General features: G+C 50.7%; 1 protein-coding gene across 2 annotated transcripts in view; it reads right to left on the reverse strand.

The window, feature by feature from the left end:
- The window catches only part of crtac1b (cartilage acidic protein 1b), a 373155-nt gene that overhangs the window by 216351 nt on the left and 129356 nt on the right, over nucleotides 1-27448 (reverse strand). For both annotated transcript variants that reach the window (XM_038773324.1, XM_038773323.1), the window contains exon 4: nucleotides 19901-20037. In XM_038773324.1, the coding sequence (XP_038629252.1) occupies nucleotides 19901-20037 (137 nt within the window). The remainder of the gene's footprint in view (nucleotides 1-19900; nucleotides 20038-27448) is intronic.

Consider the following 27448-nt stretch of genomic DNA (forward strand, 5'->3'; position numbering starts at 1 on the left):
ACTGAACACATGCCCGCCAAAAGTGAGGGAGTAATGGTTGGGAATGCACATGAGGCCGGGACTAGAGGAGCAGAAATAGTTTGGAAGACTGTGGACTGGAGGAGATCGCAGAGACAGGGAGGGGCAAGGCCATGGAGGAATTTGAAAACCAGGGTGAGACTTTTCAAATAAAGATTTTGCTTGCCTGGGCGCCAGTGTGGGTCAGTGAGCTGATAGGGGAACGGAACTTGGTGCGCGTTAAGACATGGGTGGCAGAGATTAGGATGACCATCCAAGTCATTGTTGGTTTCATAACAGTGGAGCACTCCAAACGATTTAAAAGCTCCAGATTTCCTGAAAGCCACCTCAACTTGTCTGAACAGGACTCCTGTATTCCAGAAGGTTAGTGGGCCCTCCAGCTCCTCGGCCAAAAGCAAATACTTTGTGACTTCCCACTAATATGTTTCTCCACACTTAGCCAGACTGGGAGAAGTCACCAACTGCTGAACTCGGAGTGAAGAGATGACCTCTACTGAACAATAACTTTATAACTGAAGTGCCAGTGAGAGGTGGTTAGCAATGCTGCCTCACAGTGCCAGGGTCTCGGGTACAATTCCAGCCTCGGCTGACTCTCTGAGTGGCGTTTGCACGTTCTCCCCGTGTGTGCGTGGGTTTCCTCCGGGTGCTCCGCTTTCCTCCCACAGTCCAAAGATTTGCAGGTTAGGTGGATTGGCCATGCTAAATTCCCCCTTAGTGTCCAAAATGTTAGATGGTGTCACTGGGATAGGGCAGGGGCCTGACCCTCGGTAGGGTACTCTTTCGGATGGTATACAGAATAACAGATACCCAGGAGTGAGTTACAGCCTGGAATCTAATCGAGGGATTCAGGGTGGTTTATATATAGAATAACAGATACCCGGGAGCGAGTTACAGACTGGAATCTAATCGAGGGGTTTGGGTGGTTTATATATAGAATAACAGATACCCGGGAGCGAGTTACAGACTGGAATCTATTCGAGGGGTTTGGGTGGTTTATATATAGAATAACAGATACCCGGGAGTGAGTTACAGACTGGAATCTAATCGAGGGGTTTGGGTGGTTTATATATAGAATAACAGATACCCGGGAGCGAGTTACAGACTGGAATCTATTCGAGGGGTTTGGGTGGTTTATATATAGAATAACAGATACCCGGGAGTGAGTTACAGACTGGAATCTAATCGAGGGGTTTGGGGGGTTTATATATAGAATAACAGATACCCGGGAGCGAGTTACAGCCTGGAATCTAATCGAGGGGTTTGGGTGGTTTATAACAGATACCCGGGAGCGAGTTACAGCCTGGAATCTAATCGAGGGGTTTGGGTGGTTTATATATAGAATAACAGATACCTAGGAGTGAGTTACAGACTGGAATCTAATCGAGGGGTTTGGGTCGTTATATATAGAATAACAGATACCCGGGAGTGAGTTACAGACTGGAATCTAATCGAGGGGTTCGGGGTGGTTTATACATAGAATAACAGATACCCGGGAGTGAGTTACAGACTGGAATCTAATCGCGGGGTTTGGGTGGTTTATATATAGAATAACAGATACCCGGGAGTGAGATACAGACTGGAATCTAATCGAGGGGTTCGGGGTGGTTTATACATAGAATAACAGATACCCGGGTGTGAGTTACAGACTGGAATCTAATCGAGGGGTTTGGGTGGTTTATATATAGAATAACAGATACCTCGGAGTGAGTTACAGACTGAAATCTAATCGAGGGGTTCAGGGTGGTTTATATATAGAATAACAGATACCTCGGAGTGAGTTACAGACTGGAATCTAATCGAGGGGTTCGGGGTGGTTTATATATAGAATAACAGGTCCCCGGGAGTGAGTTACAGACTGGAATCTAATCGAGGGGTTCAGAGTGGTTTATATATAGAATTACAGATACCCAGGAGTGAGTTACAGACTGGAATCTAATCGAGGGGTTTGGGTGGTTTATATATAGAATAACAGATACCCGGGAGTGAGTTACAGACTGAAATCTAATCGAGGGGTTTGGGTGATTGATATATAGAATAACAGATACCCAGGAGTGAGTTACAGACTGGAATCTAATCGAGGGGTTTGGGTGGTTTATATATAGAATAACAGATACCTGGGAGTGAGTTACAGACTGGAATCTAATCAAGGGGTTTGGGTATTTTATACTAAATACAGCAATGCTTCATTATTGGGGTAATGGGGAACGATATCAAAAACTGAAAGATCATTCCTACATCTGACCTTATGATGGAGGAAAGATCTACAATGTAGCAGCAGATGATGTCACTACCCTGAGAAATGGCTGCAGTGATGTCTCTGGACAGGAAATGATACACCTCCAAACGCCATAACATCTTCATCTAATTATGACTCCAGCGAGTGGAGAGTTTTCCCCCTGATTCCCATCCACCTCTGTTTTTCCAGGGTACTTTGATGCCACTCTTGGTCAAAGGCGGCCTTGATGTCAAGCGAAAGCACTCTCACCCCTTGAGTTCGGCTCGTGTGCCTACGTTTGGATCAGGCCTGTGACGGGGTCAGGAGGTGAGAGGTCCACAGTGAGTAGGTTATTGCTGAGTAGGCGCTGCTTGACAGCACTGTCAATGGACACCTTTTATCACTTTGCTGATGATCGATAATAGACTAACGGGACAGTAATTGGCAGGATTGTATCTGTGTTGCTTATCATCGACAGGACACTGTTATATTACCTTTGATGGTAATACGTTGTTGTTCTTTGCCTTTTGATCCAGAATGATCCATTGAGTTGATGACAAAGAAACCCCCAATCTTTAGATTGAATCAAAACTAATTTATTGGATAACGATTAATTAAATGAAGTTCACACACACTACTGAGCTATAATTAATAATAAAGTAATGTTGAATCTGTCCAGCAATAATCAATAATCTAGTAGTCACTAATGACATTGTCGTGTAAACTCTCTCTAATCTATTCTAGTCTCAGTCTTTCTCCTTTGCTAACTACCCAGCATTCCCTGAGGTCTGATATTTATACTGAGAACTAGTGGTGCCCTCTAGTGTTTGAATTACACTGAGATGTAATAATTACCCCTTCACTGGCTTGCCTACATACATATCATTACAGACACCTGCACAATTTTGCACATTATCAGGTAAACGCCTGTGTTGTGGAACAGCTTGGCGAGACGTGCAGGCTTGTCTGCAGGACCAGTCTGGGACACTGAAATGAAATGAAAATCGCTTATTGTCACAAGTAGGCTTCAATGAAGTTACTGTGAAAAGCCCCTAGTCGCCACATTCCGGCGCCTGTTCGGGGAGGCTGGTACGGGAATCGAACCGTGCTGCTGGGCTGCTTGGTCTGCTTTATAAGCCAGCGATTTAGCCTTGTGAGCTAAACCAGCCCCAACCACTGTGCCAGGACTGAAGTCTGGATGTTGTCTGATTCACAGCCTTTGTGGATCAGGACTGTGAATCTAGCCGGCTGAGGCACTCGGAAGATGGTGAGCTCAGGAAGATGCCTAAACCAGCTGTGTATAGACAATGAATGAGGACCTTTCCTCAACTGTGTGGATCAATCCCCCACTCAAGGAAGTGAGTCACTCAGGAGCACTAACCCTAAAGATATAGGCACTCACCAAAGATGCATCATATGTATTTAGTGGGAGATGTGAGACACATTAAGTAAGCCAGCCTCCATGCCCCCCTCATAGAGCAGTACAGCACAGAACAGGCCCTTCGGCCCTCGATGTTGTGCCTAGCAATGATCACCCTACTCAAACCCACGCATCCACCCTATACCCGTAACCCAACAACCCCGCCCCCCCCCCAACCTTAATTTTTAGGACACTACGGGCAATTTAGCATGGCCAATCCACCTAACCCGCACGTCTTTGGACTGTGGGAGGAAACCGGAGCACCCGGAGGAAACCCACGCACACACGGGGAGGACGGGCAGACTCCGCACAGACAGTGACCCAGCCGGGAATCGAACCTGGGACCCTGGAGCTGTGAAGCATTTCTGCTAACCACCATGCTACCGTGCTGCCCACAACCTCCCTCCCTGATCCACTCAAATCAATTGATTTGAGTTAACGCCTTTGGAAAGTCGCAGATACACAATGTGTCTTGCGCAGCCTGTAATTGTACATCTGGTGGAGGCAGACTGTCACTGTGCATTAGGATGAATCTTCTCATCAAAAAACATACACCTAAAATTAGATCGTCACATTAATCTCCGAGAAGAATTCCGCTGCACTTAATGAACATCTGCTCCTTCGCTATTCAGAGACAATCTATTTTTTTTTTTAAACTGAACGGCAATTGCCGCCACGAATGGAAAGCAATAACTCAGCACTTTATATATTTCCATCAAGAAGGTGTCATCGCAGAGTAATCATGCTGGATGGTACGAGGCTACAGAGCTGACAGGGAGAGTTACGGAGAGGATCGAGTACATGAGGCATGGTCGACAGGGAGGATAATGAACGGTCATTAGCGTGCACAGCATGTCATGCTCACCCAATTAGTCAGAAATGTCGGCGGTCTTGACTGCGAGTGTCAGGTGCCAGGCTGCCCAATCTGTCTTCCTGCCAACGTGTCATATAGAAAGGTCACGGTGTCATCCAGGGCCTCAGGTTGGGAGCGGGGGGTGGGGGCACTTGGTTGGCGGGGTGGGTTTGGGTGCATTGTTAATTGCTCGTGTTCCGGTAACCTTCATACAACAGAAAAGACTTGCATTTCTCTAGCACTGTTTAGAACACCCCAACAGCGTGCTTTTGAAGTGCAGGTCTCCTGTGTCAGGTGGGACCGGTGACAGCCAATTTGTGCACAGCAAGCTCCCACGCACAGCCTCGTGGGGATGACAGAATCTGTTGCCGTGATGATGATTGAGGGAGAAATGTCGGAAAGGGCACTGGACAGAATTTCTTGGCTTTTCTTCAAGTTAGCGTGGAGTCTTTCACATCCACCAAAACGAGGCCCAGGTTTTGCATGAGGTTGTCACTTTGAACGGTGCAGCACTCAGCCGGGTCTTCACACTGAGGTTTTCTGGAGTGGGGGTTGAACCCACAACCTCCTGACTTTGGGGTGAGGGGGCTGCCCACTGAGCCACAGCTGATGCAGAGGGACAAACAAATTTAAATTCATCCTCTTGTCTTTACTCGAGTTCTCTCCGGTACATACTCGACAAGCACGGTCTTCCCTCGACCCTGGGGTTAGTGAGCTCTCGGTGGATGGATCACAGCCAGAGCCTGACGTCCTCCTGCACATTGCAGCAGAGGTCACTGAGCAGGGAGTGGAATTGGGAGGTGGGGGGGGGGGGGGGGGGGGGGGGGGGGCTGGTGGTGGTCGCCGTCGCAGAACCAGAAGATTCCGCTGGCAAGAACGGTCAGAAACCCCCCCCCACCATTACCTGTCCCCAGGCTGCAAACTGAGACTAGCTGTACCAGCCTAACTGAGACTAGCTGTACCAGCCTAACTGAGACTAGCTGTACCAGCCTAACTGAGACTAGCTGTACCAGCCTAACTGAGACTAGCTGTACCAGCCTAACTGAGACTAGCTGTACCAGCCTAACTGAGACTAGCTGTACCAGCCTAACTGAGACTAGCTGTACCAGCCTAACTGAGACTAGCTGTACCAGCCTAACTGACTGTCACAGCTGCAATCAGCACTGACTCTACACAACACATTGAAACAAGGCGATGATATTCACCCCACAGAACCTGCTCCATTTTACGATTAGTTTGCGAATGATCTGTTTCCCAACTCCATTTTCCACCACTGCTCCATCGCCCTTCAAACCCTCACCCAAGAAAGCATTAATCCCAGTCTTTGACCCCCACCTCCGCCATTCGCCGCCGTACGGAGAGAGAGCTCCAGATTACCACTTACCTTTGCATGAAGAAGCGACCTGTGGCACAAGCCCCAACCGAACTCTAACATTCAGGTGTTAGAAACAGAAAATGAGGGAAATACTCAGCAGGTCAGGCAGTATCTGTGAAGGTAGGTCAATGACCTTTCATCAGATCATTGGGCAGCACGGTAGCACAAGTGGATAGCATTGTGGCTTCACAGCGCCAGGGTCCCAGGCTCAATTCCCACTGGGTCACTGTCTGTACGGAGTCTGCACGTTCTCCCCGTGTCTGCGTGGGTTTCCTCCGGGTGCTCCGGTTTCCTCCCACAAGTCCTGAAAGACGTGCTTGTGAGGTGAATTGGACATTCTGAATTCTCCCTCCGTGTACCCGAACAGGCGCCGGAATGTGGCGACGAGGGGCCACAGTAACTTCATTGCAGTGTTAATGTAAGCCTACTTGAGACAATAATAAAGATTATTATTGTGTACTACTGCCCCCACTAATTTATTGGCATTTATTGACTCAAATAAAGAATGGCTATTTGAGCCACATATAAGGTACAATATCCAGGGGACATTACTACACGAGAAATCATTGCCTTCCGTGGAATAGGCATCTGAATTAAAGGGATCTAAGTTACCATAGATTTCATAGAATTTACAGTGCAGAAGGAGGCCATTCGGCCCATCGAGTCTGCACCGGCTCTTGGAAAGAGCACCCTACCCAAGGTCATACCTCCACCCTATCCCCATAACCCAGTAACCCCACCCAACACCAAGGGCAATTTGGACCTTGAGGGCAATTTAGCCTGGCCAATTCACCTAACCTGCACATCTTTGGACTGTGGGAGGAAACCGGAGCACCCGGAGGAAACCCACGCACACACGGGGAGAACGTGCAGACTCCGCCCAGACAGTGACCCAAGCCGGGATTCGAACCTGGGACCCTGGAGCTGTGAAGCATTTGTGCTACCACTGTGCTACCGTGCTGCCCATGTGGGACATTGAATCAATCTGCAGTCTCAGAATTCATGTTGGAGGCTTAACTCATGAGGTTTCACAGCAACTGTGGCATTATACAAGGCGGATGAAAAATCATAGCAGCAGTCTTCTCCTCAATCATACCGGGAGCTCCTTCTCTTTTCCCAAATGCCCTCAGCCGAGCAAGAGGCAGAACGCGGCTCGGGTGTGTGATGAGGAGGTGATGCTCGCACAAATAATTTTGATGGACTATCTGTCGCATTCCCAGCTGCATTTGATCTCCCCTCCAACCTCCCCGACACGTCCATGCACACCCAATTCAGCCCTGGCCTCCTCCACCGCTGACAGCATCGAGCTGACCCACGGAGTCTCCGGGTCGGGAAAAGGGTCATCTCGGAGCTTGGGAGGTGGAAGGGATTTTGAGTACGAGCAGGAGAGAGCGTGAGTAAAATCAGGCTGGTGTCTTCATCACATTGTGGCTCTAATTACTCGAGATTCATATTCAAGGCAGCGAGTGACTGTGCCTCACATCTTTCACTGTCCTGTTATGCAATTTGACAGATCTTGAATTTCTATAAAAAATGTTTGCAGAGATAGGAACATCTGTCATCCAATTTCTGGTTGTTATGCGACTGTAATGCCTGTTCAAAATCGCAATCAAGAAGAATGATTCTCAAAGCTCTCTTTTGAATCAATTCCATTTCTATGTTGACAGCTCTGCTGATGAACTGTGTCGCTCTGCAACAGGATGGATGGTTACTTCCAAGATGAACATCCTATGGATTACATATAGAATCATACAATCCCTACAGTGCAGAAGTAGGCCATTCAGCCAAATGATTTTGCATCAAATCCGATTCCGAGAATCAGCGAGGCCCACCCTATCCCCATAACCCAGTAACCCCACCTAAACTTTTTGGACACTTAAGGGGCAATTTAGCATGGCCAATCCTGCACATCTTTGGACTGATGGGAGGAAACCGGAGCACCCGGAGCAAACCCACGCAGACACGGGCGGCACGGTAGCACAGTGGTTAGCACTTTTGCTTCACAGCGCCAGGGACGCGGGTTCGATTCCCGGCTTGGGTCACTGTCTGTGCGGAGCCTGCACTTTCTCCCCGTGTCTGTGTGGGATTCCTCCGGATGCTCCGGTTTCCTCCCACAAGACCCGAAAGAAGTGCTTGTCAGGTGAATTGGACATTCTGAATTCTCCCTCTCTGTACCCGAACATGAGTCGGAGGGTAGCAACTAGAGGATTTTCACAGTAACTTTATTGCAGTGTTAATGTAAGCCTACTTGTGACAATAAATTTTATTATTATTATAAAGTGCAAACTCCACGCAGTCACCCAAGGCTGGAACTGAACCCGGGTCCCTGGCGCTGTGAGGCAGCCGTGCTAACCACTGCACCACAGTGCCATTTACAAATGGTTTTGATGATTGGTATGCTAAATGATGAACATAATTTCTTTGTGCCTTATATTTCTAATCTTTCCCTTTTGAATCAGTACTGTCCCTTTTTGGAATATTGAGTCTTTTACGAAGGGAGGTGTTTCTTATCACCATGACGGCTTCTCCTCCTCCTGTTTTAACGGTGTTTGCATCACAAAACTACTATCAATATTTCACCGACATTTATCTGGGTAATTCTGGCTAAACCAGGAACCAACTGCGAAGGTAGCCCGATAATGCAAACACTGAAGTGTAAATAATCTAAAGATGAGTCTTGAAGATTTCCACTGATGGGGCGATGTCCATTTGCTGCTTGTTCCATTGTGGGGTTGTCCTGGGGAAGACAGATTGTTGACGCACTGTCTTGGTAACAATCCCGGACCGAGAATCGGTGGGTCGGCCGCGTAGAGCGACCGGCGCTGCGCTAACCACGCCGACACCAATGGCACCTGTCACAGGGATTCTCTGGCCCGGCCCCGAGCTGAGAGAAATCCCGCCCATGGTCTTTGTAGTTTGTGTGGATGGCCACCTCATGTTTTCTGTCACGGCCAAGGGCACCGGGTATTTGATTCTGTCAGTTCCCTGGCAAGCAAGAGATTGCAGTTCAGTCATCGACTCCATTGACTGGGGTACCCTGCTCATGCTGATCAGCAAGACACTACCGCATGGCGCTAGTAACGGGGTGGGCAACAAGCATTGATTCTCCCTGATGTGTTAGGCAGGTTGGTTCGACGTGGACTGCACTTGATGCAGTGTGGCGAGAGACAGACCTCTAACACTGGAGAAGATCCAACCCGATATTATTCAACGATATAACTAATATACATTCTCAGCTGTGGGTCGACTCTATACTGATCTGACTGGAGACCTGGTACTAGCGTGACCAGACTCACTAGCTACCGCATGGTGTTTGCACTGGCTAGCTCGTGGACTCTGACTGTCTCAGTGGCTGAGTCCAGAGAGAGCGGGAAACCTAGTGCCCTCTGGCTTTATAGTGGTCGTGTCCTGTCTGGTGATTGGCTGCACTGTGCTGTATGTTTACTGGTCATCCTGTGTGTCAATCACTGCCTGTCTGCACCTCATTATATACAGGAGTGGATATTATGACACTCCCGCTCCCTGAAAGCATAAAGGAATCGTAGCAGGGATCAAAATATTCTCTTTGAATGGAAAGTCTCGACAGGAAGCCTCCTCCATCTCGATGCAGAGATTTATTTCACCCCCATTCCTGGAAGTGCTTTACCGCCGAGAAACGATCTCTCTTGTCCACAATGAGGCTTCCATGTTTCCCATGGAAACAGGTCTTCTCGGCAAAAAATGTTGCCTCTGGGGAAAGTGCCTCTCTGGTGAAATGTCACTCGGACAAGGTTCCAAATGCACCTCTAGCCAACCGACCCACCGGCTTCATTTACCGAGATATTTCCTAAAATAAAACATCTTATTCCTATTCATTTACAGAGCATTAGCTGCGCAATATGAAGAATCGTTTTATATTTTCATTAATACTGATTACAAGGGCAATACCAATTTGCATCCTAATGAAACAGTATGTAGTTACAATAACTGTGTGAATTAGGATTTTAATTACCACATTAGCAATGTTAAAGGGGTTACAAAATCTAGTGGGAGTATTGTTTGTTCAAAATATCCCTTCTTTGTCTGCTCAGGGATTAACGTGGATCAAAAACGTTGGGGGTTTTGTTGTGTTGTGTTTGTCTTGGCACAGCGGGTTGAGACCAGCAACCTGCCGACATCGCAGACGGGCGAATCGGAAACCGGACTCACTGGGGTTGCTAATCAGGTGGGCATTCCGCCGCCCTGAAAAACTACACGAGGCGAGAAGACTGAATGGAAAGGGGGGAGCATAGTGCGACACAAGAGGAAATACACATATTGACACAGCAGTGTAGCTGTGACGGCCACTTAACTAGCAACTCACATTTTGTCAGCCCCGCTGTTGTGACACTGAATTCAATAAATGCGGCAATTTGCGGGCTCGCACTGGAAAAGTTCTTAATACCCACTGGATCACTAATGCCCTTTCGGGGAGGCATGTTGCCAGGTCTATAGCTCTGACCTACAGGCAGCCAGTTTAAACAATGTGGCTGAATCTTAACATCAACTGGAGAAGTTTACAGAGTACGTCAGTTATACAGTTGACACTCGACGGCCAATAATTGCCCGAACAACATTTATAAGGGCCTCCTTCTGCACTGTAAATTCGATGATTCTATGATTATGTGCATCTCCTTTGGGTCTTCTCTAGTAAGTGCCTGACTGGCCGACTCTATTCATACAAAGGCACATGGACAGTGTTCATCGAATCATAGAATCCCTACAGTGCAGAAGGGGGCCATTCGGCCCATCGAGTCTGCACCGACCCTTCGGAAGACCACCCTACCTCGGCCTCATCCCCCACCCTTTCACTGTAACCCCACACAGGCTTTGGACACTAAGGGGCAATTTAGCACGGCCAAACCCACCTATCCTGCACATCTTCGGACTGTGGGAGGAAACCGGAGCACCCGGAGGAAACCCACGCAGGCACAGGGAGGACGTGCAGACTCCGCACAGTGACCCGAGGCCGGACCTGAACCCAGGTACCTGGCGCTGTGAGGCAACAGTGCTAACCACTGTGCCACCGTGCCGCCCCTTAAGAATCTCCTCCCCCTTTATCAGGGAAGCTCCTATTCTGCAAGCTCCATGGGGTAGTGGACCATCCCTACCCTGTTAGACTCGTGCAGGTTATAAAAACCACCAAACATAAATAATAAATACAACTTTTCCAAATCCCGGCTCCAAAGAGTAAATGACAAAACAAAGCAAGTATTAGTGGTTAGTGACGACAACCGTGTGATTGAATAGCTTTTACTAGGAAGCTACGGGAAGATCAGGGCAAGTATAGGGTTGTGAGCCCTGAGGAGGAGAACTAGGAAAGATTCATTTTGACACTGCAGCTCCCAGAAACATGTCAAAGCACTTTGCGTGCAAAAATACGTTGAAATGCAGCGCAGAAAGGTTAGTTTGTACACAGCGAGACCCCATTAGCAGCAGCAGGTGTGAAATTCATCAATCTGTCTTCCGTGGCATTGTCTGAGAGGGATGTTGTCCTGGACGCTGAGATGCCTCAGCTTCTTAAACAGTGCCAGGGACTGCCTGTGGCCACCTGCATAAATGGACAGTTTATCATCTCCACCCAGCGAGGATCCCGTACCAGCTGATGCTCAGGCAGCAAGTCTGTGAAGCCACTGTCTGCTTTTTGAGCCGCCTGCCATGTCCTAAATTTCTCTGCTCTCTCTCAGAGGCACCTCGTAAAGTGCCCCAGGGACACCTGGAGCCAGGCCCTTATCTTCAGCCCTGAAGGTGGCTCTGACGGAGGATGCCATAGAAACCCGTGTAGGAGATCCGACACAGCGTTCACTCATACCCTCCACCAGCACATAGAGAAACAGCTCGGCGGGACCTCATTGTAGAGTTCGGATACCGGGCAACAGCCTCAAACATTGGGCAGAATTCTCCCATCGGGAGACAAACAGCCGACGCCGGAGTGAAACCCGGAGTGTTTCACTCCGGCGTCGGAGGCCGCTCCTCGCCCCCTATTCCCCCCCCCCCCCCTCCCCGGGGTGGGCTAGGAGCAGCGGCGCGTGAATTCCGCGCGCTGGGCCTTGATGATTGTGTCAAAGCGGCGCGCCGGGAATGATGCGGCCGGCAGCGCCGAAGTGACGTCAGCCGCGCATGCGCGGGTTGGCCGACGCCAAACCGCGCATGCCGGTTGCCGTCTTCCCCTCCGCTGCCCTGCAGCGAGACATGGCAGCTTAATCTTGCGGGGCGGCGGAGGGAAAAGAGTGCGTCTTTTAGAGACGCTGGTACGACGATTGGTGCCCCAGACATCTACTGAGCACGCCCGTGGTGCTCGATCCTCCTTCCGCCCCCCCCCCCCCCCCACAGGCCCACACTCACCAGTCGCGCGCTGTTCACGCCGGCAGCGACCAGGCGTGGTTGGCGCCGGCGTGAACCGGTCGGGTTTGGCAGGCCGCTCGGCCCATCCGGGCTGGAGAATCGCCGGTCACCGTGAGAAACGTGAGCGGCGATTCTCCCAGGGGCCTGTCTCAAAACACGACACGCCATTTTGGGGGGGAGGGGGGGGTGGGAGAATCGCGGGGGGGTGCCAGGGCGGCGTGGCGTGATTCGCCCGGCCCTCCCGTGATTCTCCCCCCCGGCCTGGGGTGCGGAGAATCGCGCCCATTGGTTTTTTTTATTGTGTAAAACTGTGAGGAAAGGACACTTCACCCCAGGGGTGATGACTCTAACCAATATATACCTTTTATATTAAAACTAACTTTAATTTAAACACAGAATTAATCACAATAACATCACTGAAATATTTGAACAATTATCAGTTCAAAAGTCCTTAAACACAAGGAAAAACTTAAACTTACTATGTATGTCTGCTACTAACTCCAAGTAAGCAACACAATCCAATTCAAATGCAATTTATAAATAAAATTAACAAACAGATGACTTGCTCAGCTCTGCAGAGACTGTTGGAGAGAGTGCCTTTCAAGAGCAGAACCAGTACACTTCTGCTCAACCGAACAGTGCTTGACAAAACTGCTGTTCATTTAAAATCCTTCTGTCTTGTCAGACTCAAATCCTATGGCAAATTGCAAAACTACAGACAAACCTGGCTCCTCCCATCATCTGTATCCCTCTAAGATTTCACATGACCTGCTTGGCTATGTCTAAATACAATCCCTCATAAATGATATACTCTCCAGCGAATCTTCAGCAATCAAAGCAATATTCCATTAGCTCTTTATCTGTAATCAAGTCAGTGGTTGAATGAATTATGACCTCACCTTTTATGACTCCCTAATTACAGCTTTAGCAGACATGCTGCCTGAACGTTAAACCAGGGTCCTTTAGTATTGCTGCAACAAATATGAAATAGGCTATGCAACCATTTCCATATTCATCACACTAGAGCAGCCTCAGGGTCACAATCTGCTCAGCACAATGCACAAACTGGTCCACAGCAGGTGGAGCCAGGGACATCCAAGGTTGCAGGCACTCGGAGGGGTGCGGGAGACCGGGTTCTGCTGAGTTTGAGTCAGAAAATGAACCTCCAGACTCGCTGCTAACTTAGTTGATGGAGCTGCAGTGACAGTTGAGAACATCAGGAAGGGATGTCAGCTGCTTTTCACAGATTGCAACATACAACGGAGGGGTCCGTCCGCGTTCAGTCTGAGGTTATACCGCTGACATTCCAGCGCACTGAGGTCAACATTGCCAGGATACTGGTCGCCATAGAAATCTCTGCCCAGGACATAGCGCCAATGCAGGCATTGCACGCCATTGCAGTCAGCATTGGTGGAATGCAACAGTTGCTATGTGAGAGGGTGGTGGAAACCTTGATCTCACTCCAGTTGTGCATTCCCCTCAAGGTGCCAGACAGGGACCCTCGGACATCCATAGGGAGGAGGACCAGCAGCTAGATACCACGGGGGCATCCACCAAGGTGACTTCGGGAGTGTCCATTCAATCCCAATCCCCTCTTCCCGAGATCCCATCTCCTCCAGCTCCACGGGCTGAGGAGGGTAAATCCGGCCCACCGCAGGACACCCAAAGCAAGTTTCAGCCCTCCAGCGGTCAATCGCCAAAGTCATCTCAGGCAACAGGGTTTGGCAGTCAGCAGATCACCTCAACCTTTACTGTAGATGTCAGGGATGCACTTAACGGGTGGAAGCTTGCGAGATCCCACAGAGGTCCTCGGTGGAGCCCTGCAAAGAGCCGCTGGCATCAAAACTAAAAGCAATACAGCCTTCACCTTCCTGAAGGCCTGCTCACTGCAGGATCAATGAGAAGAAGACATGAAGGAGCATCTGCCTCCAAAGGTCCTACTTCTGTCACTGACTAGTGAGAGACTGTGTGGTTCAAGGCCTTGGTACCAGTGTTGCCACCTATGGCCCACTGAAATCCTGCTGACTGCCCATGTCAGGGAACACACTGGGCTGGATTCTCAATTACTGGGGCTATGTCCCCACGCCAGCATCAAAACGGTGGAGTTTCACAGCAGAAAACTTGGCATGAAAGGACCACAAATTCTTAACCCTGCAGCGGGCTAGAAGGGACCCGCCGTAGATCGCGCAGCTTTTGCTGGAGATACGGGCCCCTCGTTTCCGGGTCGGAGGCCGGGTATGTACACAGCGGCAGCCTCCAGCGTCCGCACCGTGCTCCCCTGTGCAGTGCAGTGCGCCATCACTTCATTTTTCAAGATGGTGGTTCTGAGGTTGTGTTACTTGACCAACCTAGACCCTCCCTGTGCATCTGTGGAAGCCCCTCCCATCTTCATGGAGGTGCATAATGTTCAGGTTTCCTTCCTTCCAAATAAGTTTAAATCCTCGTCCTCAGTCCAATTTTGATGGTGGTGGACATGCCTGTATTACCCCCCGGGTTATTTAAGGTGGATGCGCCCAGACCCCGTAACGTTATCCCTTTCCATTTTGAGTTCTACTGCACAGTGACATAGAGAGACCCCCCTCCCCCCACACACAAGACCTTGGTGTGCCACTACACTTGTCCCCATCCACAGGTTTCGGGTGCCCCCTCTCCCCCTGACTGCGTGTATGCTTATGCCAGAGGGCCCCAGGAGGAACATGCCAGAGGGCCCCAGGAAGAAAATTCCAGAGGGCCCCAGGAAGAACATGCCAGAGGGCCCCAGGAAGAACATGCCAGAGGGCCCCAGGGAGAACATGCCAGAGGGCCCCAGGAAGAACATGCCAGAGGGCCCCAGGAAGAACATGCCAGAGGGCCCCAGGAAGAACATGCCAGAGGGCCCCCAGAGGAATATGCCAGAGGGCCCCAGGAAGAACAGGCCAGAGGGCCCCAGGAAGAACATGCCAGAGGGCCCCAGGAAGAACATGCCAGAGAGCCCCGGGAAGAACATGCCAGAGGGCCCCAGGAAGAACTTGCCAGAGGGCCCCAGGAAGAACATGCCAGAGGGCCCCAGGAAGAACATGCCAGAGGGCCCCAGGAAGAACATGCCAGAGGGCCCCCAGAGGAATATGGCAGAGGGCCCCAGGAAGAACATGCCAGAGGGCCCCAGGAAGAACATGCCAGAGGGCCCCAGGAAGAACATGCCAGAGGGCCCCAGGAAGAACATGCCAGAGGGCCCCAGGAAGAACATGTGCAAAGCTACCACCGTAGTCTGTGCACAACATGCTAAGCTTGACTGACCCTGGATTGACAGGCCCTTCCCCAAATGTGGACTGGAACAAGGTCAGTCTCTGCAAGCTCAATAATGGAAAGTAAAACACTTCTTCACTCTGCGAACCTCCCATTCTCATTGATGCCCTTCTGTGGGAGACTCTCTCACAACGTGGAACAGAGAACACTGTCCCCCCACGCAACCTGTGCCTGAGTGCAACCTTCCCCATTCATCCCCCTGTCCCGCCGGCCCCAGTCAAGGCCTGGCGCCTCCAGCCTCTTCCCTTGCCCCTTGCCTCTGTCTGGTCTCCCCCACCCCTTCCTCCTTGAGCCTTCACCCTGCTGCGACCCACCTCCCACCTCACCGCTGGTCTGTTATGTACAGCCTTGCCTCTGAAAGCCACCTGATGCTGCCTGTGAAAGGTGGCTCGGGCCACAGGTTTTGCGAGTGTTGAGCGATGCACGGTAGGTGAACAAACCCCAAAGTCATGAGGAAAGTCCAAGTTGCCAGGTGCACCCCACCTATGTGAACCACTCCGGTCTAAGTAGACATCGTCGTGGCCTCTAGATTCAGTGAGGATGGGTGATTCTGGAAGAAATAATGAGCTGTCATGACATTCAAATGTATTCAATCTGTCTGCCTGGCGTGGCACAGCGGGAAATGTGAGCCGCCACTGAGTCTGGAGCAGGCGACGGGAAACTGTTTTTATCCGGAGGTAAAACTGGGCCGGGATTCTCTGAGAATGCGGCTAAGTATTGACGCCGGCACAAACACCGGAGTATTTCATGCCGGCGTCAATGGGCCTCTTGGCCCAATGATTCTGTAGCCCACAGGGGGCCAGCATGGCGCTGGAGTGCACCGCGCTGTTCCAGCTGCCGTATGCGGCCCTGCACTGCTCGCTGCGGGTCCGCGTATGCGCCGGTGGCCGGCCGCGGGTCCGCGCATGAGCACGGTGGCCGGCCGCGTGTCCGTACTTGCGCGGGGCAGCCACTTGCGCGCTAGCGGCGCGCAACATGGCGGAGCCACACAGCGGCCCGACGTGGAAAAAGGTAGGCCCCCTCCGGATCGCACCGTCTGCCGATCTGTGGCCACCGATCGCAGGCCTGGCCGTCGTGGAGGCGCCCCCTCGGACTCTGACGCCCCCCCACCAGGACGCGGGTCCGGGCTCCCCGCCGGGTGTAACCACGTTAGAACCATGCGGGCGGGAACTCGGCCGGTCAACCGCGGGGAATCGCCTCTTTCATCGGCCCCCGACCGGCGCCGCTTCGACCGTGTGCACGTGGCTGCCGGCAATTCTCTGGTCACCGGCGTCGGACCGGCGTCGCGGGCCGTCTCAGCGTCATCCCCGATTCTGATGCTTTTCCATCCCGCAACGTTCTCCGCTCTCGCCAGCCTCGATGCCGGCTTGGGAGGGAGCAGAACGTTCGGCTCTATGTGAGGACCTTTGTTGTGACTGACATTATGTGTAAACAGTCAGAAGAAGGTTGGCCCCCTCCGGATCACACCGTTCATGTGGCAGCACGGTAGCATTGTGGATAGCACAATCACTTCACAGCTCCAGGGTCCCAGGTTCGATTCCGGCTTGGGTCACTGTCTGTGCGGAGTCTGCACATCCTCCCCGTGTGTGCGTGGGTTTCCTCTGGGTGCTCCGGTTTCCTCCCACAGTCCAAAGATGTGCAGGTTAGGTGGATTGGCCATGCTAAATTGCCCTTAGTGTCCAAAATTGCCGTCAGTGTTGGGTGGGGTTACTGGGTTATTGGGATAGGGTGGAGGTGTTAACCTTGGGTAGGGTGCTCTTTCCAGGAGCCGGTGCAGACTCGATGGGCCGAATGGCCTCCTTCTGCACTGTAAATTCTATGTAACAACAAAGTTACCAAACCCTCTTGTCACAATAACTGGGAAATGCCAAATTCCTTCCGACATATTGGTGAGTAAACACTGGCCATTCCACATGATTTACACAGTCCTCGCAGAAGACCATTCAGCCTGATCCAAACCTCAACTCTGTCTACACACCTTTTCCGCATACTTTGCAAACCTTTACACAACATGCATCTGTCCACCTCAGCCTCGAGACCGCCAATTGTCCCAGCATCCACAGGGGCACAAAGTGCCAAGCCGATTAAAAATCATGAGATGTCTGGGCAGATTAGAGAGGGAGAAACTGTTCCCAATGGTGAGCAGATCGGGGAGCAGTGGAGACACAGAATTAAACTGATTGGTAAAAGAAACAGAGTGACTCGAGAAAGAGGAAAATCTCGGCGGTGAATGGTTAGCGTCTGGAATGCACGTCCTGAGGAGAGTGTGGTGGAGGCGGAGTCGATCGCGGGATGAAAATACAAACTAAGGTCATGAACTCCTAATTTAACCACCTGAGTCTTGGTATCATTCTAATAAATTTGCAACACACCCATTCCAAAGCTAATTACTCTTTCCTGAGCTGTGGTGCGTGCTGCGAGCTGTGGTGCGAGCTATGGTGCGAGCTATGGTGCGAGCAATGGTGCGAGCTGTGGTGCGAGCTGTGGGCGAGCTGTGGGTGAGCTGTGGGCGAGCAATGGTGCGAGCTGTGGTGCAAGCTGTGGTGCGAGCTGTGGGCGAGCTGTGGGTGAGCTGTGGGCGAGCAATGGTGCGAGCTGTGGTGCAAGCTGTGGTGCGAGCTGTGGTGCGAGCTGTGGGCGAGCTGTGGTGCGAGCTGTGGTGCGAGCTGTGGATGAGCTGTGGTGCGAGCTGTGGGCGAGCTGTGGTGCAAGCTGTGGGCGAGCTGTGGGTGAGCTGTGGTGCGAGCTGTGGGCGAGCTGTGGTGCGAGCTGTGGGCGAGCTGTGCGAGCTGTGGTGTGAGCTATGGTGCGAGCTGTGGTGCGAGCTGTGGTGCGAGCTGTGGTGTGAGCTGTGGTGCGAGCTGTGGTGCAAGCTGTGGGCGAGCTGTGGTGCGAGCTGTGGGCGAGCTGTGGTGCGAGCTGTGGTGCGAGCTGTGGTGCGAGCTGTGGGCGAGCTGTGGTGCGAGCTGTGGTGCGAGCTGTGGGCGAGCTGTGGTGCGAGCTGTGGTGCGAATCTGTGGGTGAGCTGTGGGCGAGCTGTGGTGTGAGCTGTGGGCGAGCTGTGGTGCGAGCTGTGGTGCGAGCTGTGGTGCGAGCTGTGGTGCGAGCTCTGTGCGAGCTGTGGGTGAGCTGTGGGCGAGCTGTGGTGTGAGCTGTGGTGCGAGCTGTGGTGCGAGCTGTGGTGCGAGCTGTGGTACGAGCTGTGGGCGAGCTGTGCGAGCTGTGGTGCGAATCTGTGGGTGAGCTGTGGGCGAGCTGTGGTGCGAGCTGTGGGCGAGCTGTGGGCGAGTTGTGGTGCGAGCTGTGGGCGAGCTGTGGTGCGAGCTGTGGTGCAAGCTGTGATACGAGCTGTGGGTGAGCTGTGGTGCGAGCTGTGGTGCGAGCTGTGGGTGAGCTGTGGTGCGAGCTGTGGTGCGAGCTGTGGGTGAGCTGTGGTGCGAGCTGTGGTGCGAGCTGTGGGTGAGCTGTGGTGCGAGCTGTGGTGCGAGCTGTGGTGCAAGCTGTGATACGAGCTGTGGGTGAGCTGTGGTGCGAGCTGTGGTGCGAGCAGTGGTGCGACCTGTGGTGCGAGCTGTGGGTGAGCTGTGGTGCGAGCTGTGGTGCGAGCTGTGGGCGAGCTGTGCGAGCTGTGGTGCGAATCTGTGGGTGAGCTGTGGTGCGAGCTGTGGTGCGAGCTGTGGGCGAGCTGTGGTGCGAGCTGTGGGCGAGCTGTGGGCGAGCTGTGGGCGAGCTGTGGTGCGAGCTATGGGCGAGTTGTGGTGCGAGCTGTGGTGCGAGCTGTGGTGCGAGCTGTGGGCGAGTTGTGGTGCGAGCTGTGGTGCGAGCTGTGGTGTGAGCTGTGGTGCGAGCTGTGGTGTGAGCTGTGGTGCGAGCTGTGGTGTGAGCTGTGGTGCGAGCTGTGGTGTGAGCTTGGAGAATTTGCACAGATTCCTCGGTCCAGCTCCTGTTCTGCTGAAGTCCAAACTATCTGTGCTCTTCAAACTCTGGCCTATTGCGCACCTGTGATGTTAGTGACCCCAGGTAGCCATATCTGCAACTTACTAAAGCCCTACATTTGGGAACACTCTCCTTAGCCTCTCTGCCTCGCTAATTCTCTCTCTCTCTTATACAACCCTCCTTAAAACCAACCTCTTTGAGTCAGCTCTTGATCACTGTCTTAATATCTCCTAATGTGGCTCCCGTGTTAAATGTTGTTGAATAACACCCCGTGAATCACCGCACTGCATCCAAATGCCATATAGATGCAAGTTGCTGTTGCTGTGGAATGAGGAATAATGAGAGATGAGGGAGGAATGTACAGCCTTTCTTTTTGGTGAAGCACAGCTGTCCAGGAATGCACACCCCACACTAGCGTATAGTAAGTTCCTTTACCTTCCGGTCCACACACGCTACAGACCGACCAGCAAAACGGTTAGCGACCTCTCTGTGGACGTTGACCTCATCACTCAGAATGTCTTCCCACCTTCCATTTCGAAACTTGAAGAGTTTATCAGTGTAGGTGCTCATTCCTGGAAGAAGAGGTAACAGTCATCAAAGGCAAACTCCCAGGACAGGTACAGCACGGGGTTAGATACAGAGTAAAGCTCCCTCTACAATGTCCCCATCAAACACTCCCAGGACAGGTACAGCACGGGGTTAGATACAGAGTAAAGCTCCCTCTACACTGTCCCCATCAAACACTCCCAGGACAGGCACAGCATGGGGTTAGATACAGATTCAGGCTTCCTCTACACTGTCCCCATCAAACACTCCCAGGACAGGTATAGCACTGGGTTAGATACAGTGTAAAGCTCCCTCCACACTGTCCCCATCAAACACTCCCAGGACAGGTATAGCACTGGGTTAGATACAGTGTAAAGCTCCCTCTACACTGTCCCCATCAGACACTCCCAGGACAGGTACAGCACGGGATTAGATACAGAGTAAAGCTTCCTATACATTGTCCCCATCAAACACTCCCAGGACAGGTACAGCACGAGGTTAGATACAGAGTAAAGTTCCCTCTACACTGTCACAATCAGACACTCCCAGGACAGGACTTCACGGGTTAGATACAGGGTAAAGCTCCCTCTACACTGTCCCCATCGAACACTCCCAGGACAGGTAACAGCATGGGGTTAGACACGGAGTAAAGTTCCCTCTACATTGTCCCCATCAAACACTCCAGGGACAGGTACAGCACGGGGTTAGATACAGAGTAAAGCTTCCTATACATTGTCCCCATCAAACACTCCAGGGACAGGTACAGCATGGGATTAGATACAGGTTAAAGCTGCCTCTACACTCTCCCCATTATGGTAATCACCACTGTTGTGTATATTGCGAGATGTGTGGTGACCTTGTACTACAGGTACGGGGTAGTCCCTGCCTGCTGGCTCCGCCCAGTAGGCAGAGTATAAATATGTGTGCTCCCCGTACAGCAGCCATTTCGCCAGCTGTTGTAGGAGGCTACACATCTTAGAATAATAAAGCCTCAGTTGTATTCAACTCTCATCTCTGTGCAATTGATCATGCATCACCCATCAAACACTCCCAGGACAGGTACAGCACGGGGTTAGCTACAGAGTAAAGCTCCCTCTACACTGTCCCCATCATACACTCCCAGGACAGGTACGGCACGGAGTTAGATACAGAGTAAAGCTGCCTCTGCACTGTCCCCATTAAACACTCCCAGGACAGGTACAGCACGGGGTTAGATACAGAGTAAAGCTCCCTCTACACTGTCCCCATCAAACACTCCCAGGACTGGTACAGCACGGGGTTAGATACAGAGTAAAGCTCCCTCTACACTGTCCCCATTAAACACTCCCAGGACTGGTACAGCACGGGGTTAGATACAGAGTAAAGCTCCCACCAGGACACCGCTGAGAGAATTTCACTTTAATATTGAGTATTCACGGTGGTGAAATCAAGAAGTTTGTGGTTTCGAGGAAAAGGAGTAACGGAAGTTCTGCAAGTCATGTGGCAGTGATGTCGCAGTTTGTAATGTCGCAGTTTGCTATCTTGGTTCATTGAATTGTATCATCTTATCTGAAAATCTACTTTATATTTCATGCCATACAATCAGTTCAATCACATCCTTGCAGCGAGAAGAGTAATCATTTACTACGTCAGATGATTTATTTTCAGTAATCCCTCTGCTTCAAAACATGAGTCATTGGCTACAGGTAGAAATGGAGATGAATGCATTGATCATCTCACTGTTTAAAATTTAGTTGGGAAAGTTTCATTATCTGGGAATACTCAATGCTATTTAAACCTGGCAGTGTAGTTCAAACAGTTGTGATTGGTATACTGAATCAAATCAAAATAAACTTATTTTCTGCCTGCTCTCCAAAGTTCACTCTCACTTGTTCTGCTGTGTGGCCACAAAGCAATCTAAATTGTACAGCACCGTGCAATGCACAGGCTCTACATGTGAGAGATACATTAGAAGGACCATGCTGCCATCGTCATCTTCCTCCTTATTCATCTCTCAAGTAAACAGGCACAAAGAGGAAAATATCCTCCCATCAATCTAGCCCATGCCACATGATTCTTGTGCATCACTATTTTTAATCCCCCAGCCCCTGTGATAACCTGGGAGAGACAAAACCCCCAGATAAATACCCATTCATTTTGGCAAAAAAACTGGAGAGGTACAGCACGGGGTTAGATACAGAGTAAAGCTCCCTCTACACAGTCCCCATCAAACACTCCCAGGACAGGTACAGCACGGGGTTAGATACAGAGTAAAGCTCCCTCTACACTGTCCCCATCAAACACTCCCAGGACAGGTACAGCACGGGGTTAGATACAGAGTAAAGCTCCCTCTACACTGTCCCCATCAAACACTCCCAGGGCAGGTACAGCACGGGGTTAGATACAGAGTAAAGCTCCCTCTACACTGCCCCCATCAAACACTCCCAGGACAGGTATAGCACGGGGTTAGATACAGAGTAAAGCTCCCTCTACACTGTCCCCCTCAAACACTCCCAGGACAGGTACAGCACAGGGTTAGATACAAAGTAAAGTTCCCTCTACACTGTGCCCATCAAACACTCCCAGGACAGATACAGCACGGGGTTAGATACAGAGCAAAGCTCCCTCTACACTGTCCCCATCAAACACTCCCAAGGCAGATACAGCACGGGGTTAGATACAGAGTAAAGCTCCCTCTGCACTGTCACCCTCAAACACTCCCAGGACAGGTACAGCATGGGGCTAGATACATAGTAAAGCTCCCTCTACACTGTCCCCATCAAACACTCCCAGGACAGGTACAGCATGGGGTTAGATACAGAGTAAAGCTCCCTCTACACTGTCCCCATCAAACACTCCCAGGACAGATACAGCACGGGTTTAGATACAGAGTAAAGCTCCCTCTGCACTGTCCCCATCAAACACTCCCAGGCCAGGTACAGCACGGGGTTAGGTACAGGGTAAAGCTCCCTCTACACTGTCCCCATCAAACACTCCCAGGACAGGTACAGCACGGGGTTAGATACAGGGTAAAGCTCCCTCTACACTGTCCCCATCAAACACTCCCAGGGCAGGTACAGCATGGTGTTAGATACAGAGTAAAGCTCCCTCGACACTGTCCCCATCAAACACTCCCAGGACAGGTACAGCACAGGGTTAGATACAGAGTAAAGCTCCCTCTACACTGTCCCCATCAAACACACCCAGGGCAGGTACAGCACAGGGTTAAATACAGAGTAAAGCTCCCTCTACACTGTCCCCATCAAACATTCCCAGGCCAGGTACAGCACGGGGTTAGATACATACATAGATACAGAGAAGATAGGAGCAGGAGGAGGCCTTTTGGCCCTTCGGGCCTGGTCCGCCATTCATCACGGTCATGGCTGATCATCCAACTCAATAGCCTAATCCTGCTTTCTCCCCATAGCCTTTGATCCCATTCTCCCCAAGCGCTAGATCCAGCCGCCTCTTCAATATATTCAAAGTTTTAGCATCAACTACTTCCTGTGGCAATGAATTCCACAGGCTCACCACTCTTTGTGTGAAGAAATGTCTCCTTACATCTGTCCGAAATGGTTTATCCTGAATCCTCAGACTGTGACCCCTGGTTCTGGACACACCATCAATGGTAACATCTTCCCTGCATCTACCCTTTCTAGTCCTGTTAGAATTTTATAAGTCTCTATGAGTTCCCCCCCTCTTTACTTGCGCTTTAAATGCACTTTACTTTTGCACAATAATCTCTTATGCAGGACTTTGTCAAATACCTTCTGAAAGTGCAAATATACCACATCGACTGGCTCCCCTTTGTCAACTGTACTGGTTACATCTTCAAAGAATTCCAACAGTTTTGTCAAGAATGATTTTCCCTTCATAAATCAATGCTGACTTTACAGAGTAAAGCTCCCTCTAAACTGTCTCCATCAAAGACTCTCAGGACAGATGTAGCTGGTGTGAATTGATTGAAACCAGATCACGGCACCAATTCTTTTTATTTTTTATTTTAGAGTACCCAATTCATTTTTTCCAATTAAGGGTTAATTTAGTGTGGCCAGTCCACCTACTCTGCACATCTTTGGGTTGTGGGGGCGAAACCCACGCAAACAAGGGGAGAATGTGCAAACTCCACACGGACAGTGACCCAGAGTCAGGATCGAACCTGGGACCTCGGCGCCGTGAGGCCACAGTGCTAACCACTGCGCCACCGTGTTGCCACTACGACACCAATTCTGTCCCTGATTAATTCCATGCTGTATTAATATTATGTCCTCTACCCTCCTTTGATGATATATCTCCTATACACAGTGGCAGGCCCTCTGGTACTGTGCCCGAAAGGCCATTCTTCATGAATGAAATGAAAATGAAAATTGCTTATTGTCACGAGTAGGCTTCAATGAAGTTACTGTGAAAAGCCCCTAGTCGCCACATTCCGGCGCCTGTCCGGGGAGGCTGGTACGGGAAGCTCATGAGTGAGCTTCTCGTATGGGTGTGGGTTATCAGAGCTAATCAGGTCCTGAAGTTCATGCACAGACAGAGTCGAGTGCACCATCTACAAAATGCACTGCAGCAACTCGCCAGGTCTGCATCCACAGCGCAACCTGTACCTTTTGGAAGGACAAGTCTTTCAGGTGCATGGGAACAACATCACCTGCAAATCACACACCATTCTGGCTGGAACCATATCACCATTCCATCATCATTGCTGAGTCAAAACTCTGGAACTTCCAACCGAACAGCACTGTGGGAGCATTGAGACTACATGGACTGCAGATTAAGAAGTTCCATCACCACCTTGACAAGGGCCAACTAGACGTTGGCAAAAATGTCAGCGAGCCGCTCCGCACCCCCACACCCACCCCCAGTCAAGAATTAATTCAGATAACATTTCCCCAGAGGTCACCAGGTGACAATCAGGAACATGGTCCGCTCTCAGACAAGGACATTATGGGTCAGAGTCGAGATGAGAAACAATTTCAGGATTGGTCACTCATGTATCTCGCTGTCAGACACTGCTCCTGCAATCGGGTAACTGGACACTGTGTTGTGGGCAACATGGAATCATTGAGGTATGCATCCCAGATGGAGGCCATTAAGCCCATTTTGCTTGTGCCTGTGCTTTGAAAGAGCTACCCAATTAAGCCCACTCCCTTTTTAGCTGTAATCCTAAATCTAGGGTCTTTGGATACCGACCCTTCTGCCAGTGAAGATAGTTTATCTTAATTGACTCTCTCAATTTGACCAGCTCAATTCAATCCTCCCTCAGCCATCTCCGCTGGACGAGTCTCTCCAATGAACTGAAGCCCCTCATCCCTGGAGCCATTCTAGTAAGTTTTGGTGTTGAAAGCAGTTACCTCGAGTAACGAAACAAAGACAGAAAATGCTGGAGGAGCTCAGTCAGCCCAGCAGCATGAGTGGAGGGAGAAACGGAGACAACGCTGCAAGTTGAACATGGTCCTTCTTTCCACACATGCTGGAGGGCTTGTTAAATATCTCCAGCACTTCCTATTTGTATTTCAGATCTCCAGAACCCACAGTAGAACATAGAACATAGAACAGTACAGCACAGAACAGGCCCTTCGGCCCTCGATGTTGTGCCGAGCAATGATCACTCTACTCAAACCCATGTATCCACCCTATACCCGTAATCCAACAACCCCCCCACCAAACTTACTTTTTTAGGACACTACGGGCAATTTAGCATGGCCAATCCACCTAACCCGCACATCTTTGGACTGTGGGAGGAAACCGGAGCACCCTGAGGAAACCCACGCACACACGGGGAGAACGTGCAGACTCCACACAGACAGTGACCCAAGCCGGGAATCGAACCTGGGACCCTGGAGCTGTGAAGCATTTGTGCTAACCACTGTGCTACCATGCTGCCCATGTGGGACATTGAATCAATCTGCAGTCTCAGAATTCATGTTGGAGGCTCAACTCATGAGGTTTCACAGCAAATGTGGCATTATACAAGGCGGAAGGGCAGCACGGTGGCCTAGACGTTAGCACAACCGCCTCACGGCGCTGAGGTCCCAGGTTCGATCCCGGCTCTGGGTCACTGTCCGTGTGGAGTTTACACATTCTCCCCGTGTCTGCGTGGGTTTCGCCCCCACAACCCAAAAATGTGCAGAGCAGGTGGATTGGCCACGCTAAATTGCCCCTTAATTGGAAAAAATAATTGGGTAATCTAAATTTATTAAAAAAAAAATTTTTTTAATTATACAAGGCGGATGAAAAATCATAGCAGCAGTCTTCTCCTCAATCATACCGCGAGCTCCTTCTCTTTTCCCAAATGCCCTCAGCCGAGCAAGAGGCAGAACGCGGCTCGGGTGTTTGATGAGGAGGTGATGCTCGCACAAATAATTTTGATGGACTGTCTGTCGCATTCCCAGCTGCATTTGATCTCCCCTCCAACCTCCCCGACACCTCCTTACCTTATACAATGGACTTGGAAGCTGTTCTGTGCTCAAGTAACAATGTTGGCTGGTCAAATGTCACATGTTATGAAGTGACATCAGCGGAACGTTTCCCGGGCTTTTGGGGGAGTTGTTACCCTGTCGAAGCAAAGTGGCTTCATAAACCTGGCACTATGTTTTTACGAATGTCAAGCGTGGCACCGCTACTTCTTTGTCTCTTTGAGGCCCAACAAATATATAACAGAAGAGAAAACCATTGAAGAGGATTGAGGCCGTGAACCAACCATCAACGAAGGTTTGGAGATTTGAAGAAATCCACTGTCAACACTCCGGCTGAAAAGTATCGACAAGTTTGTGGCGATTAAAAAAAAACCATTCAGAATGTAGAGAGGCATCAATCGATCGATCGCGACAGCCACGAGTGCGAAATAAGGTGAGTTAATGACTGCTGGACAGACCACTGGCTCGTCTGCTCCTCTACGACCATCAAACTCCACAGAAGCAGCGGAAGGTGAATGAACAGTTCAGAAAACAGATCAACGCGGTGCAGCTTCAAGAGCCAAGAATGCCTTCCCTAAAATCTCCAGAGCCTTCATTCCAAAGGAGTGGAGGAAAACTGAAAAAGTTGAAGACTGCCATCATCTCAAGCTGTGAAGAAACCATCGGCTACAAGACCAGGAAACACCAAGACTGGTTTGAGAAGAATGACCACATCATCCAAGCCCTCATCGACAAGAAGAGCAAAGCCTTCCACGACTGGCGAAACAACACAAGCAGTGAGGCAAAGAGGAGAGCTCATCAATCAGTCAAGGAGGAGGTACAAAGACGAACAAAAGAAATCACAAACCAATGGTGGACTCAGGAAGCTAAGGAGCTGCAACTCCTCACTGACAAGCGCGACCCCCGGGACCGGATGTGCCCCACTTATATTGGAATCCCTTGTCACATGACCACTGTCTTGAGACCGCATGGTGCATCTGTACCGCCACCTACTGGTTGGAAGTCGATCGACCAGCCATTTATGATATTGCTTACAGGCATA

This window comes from Scyliorhinus canicula, chromosome 16, assembly GCF_902713615.1.
Source record: "Scyliorhinus canicula chromosome 16, sScyCan1.1, whole genome shotgun sequence".
In the NCBI taxonomy this organism is placed as follows: domain Eukaryota; kingdom Metazoa; phylum Chordata; class Chondrichthyes; order Carcharhiniformes; family Scyliorhinidae; genus Scyliorhinus; species Scyliorhinus canicula.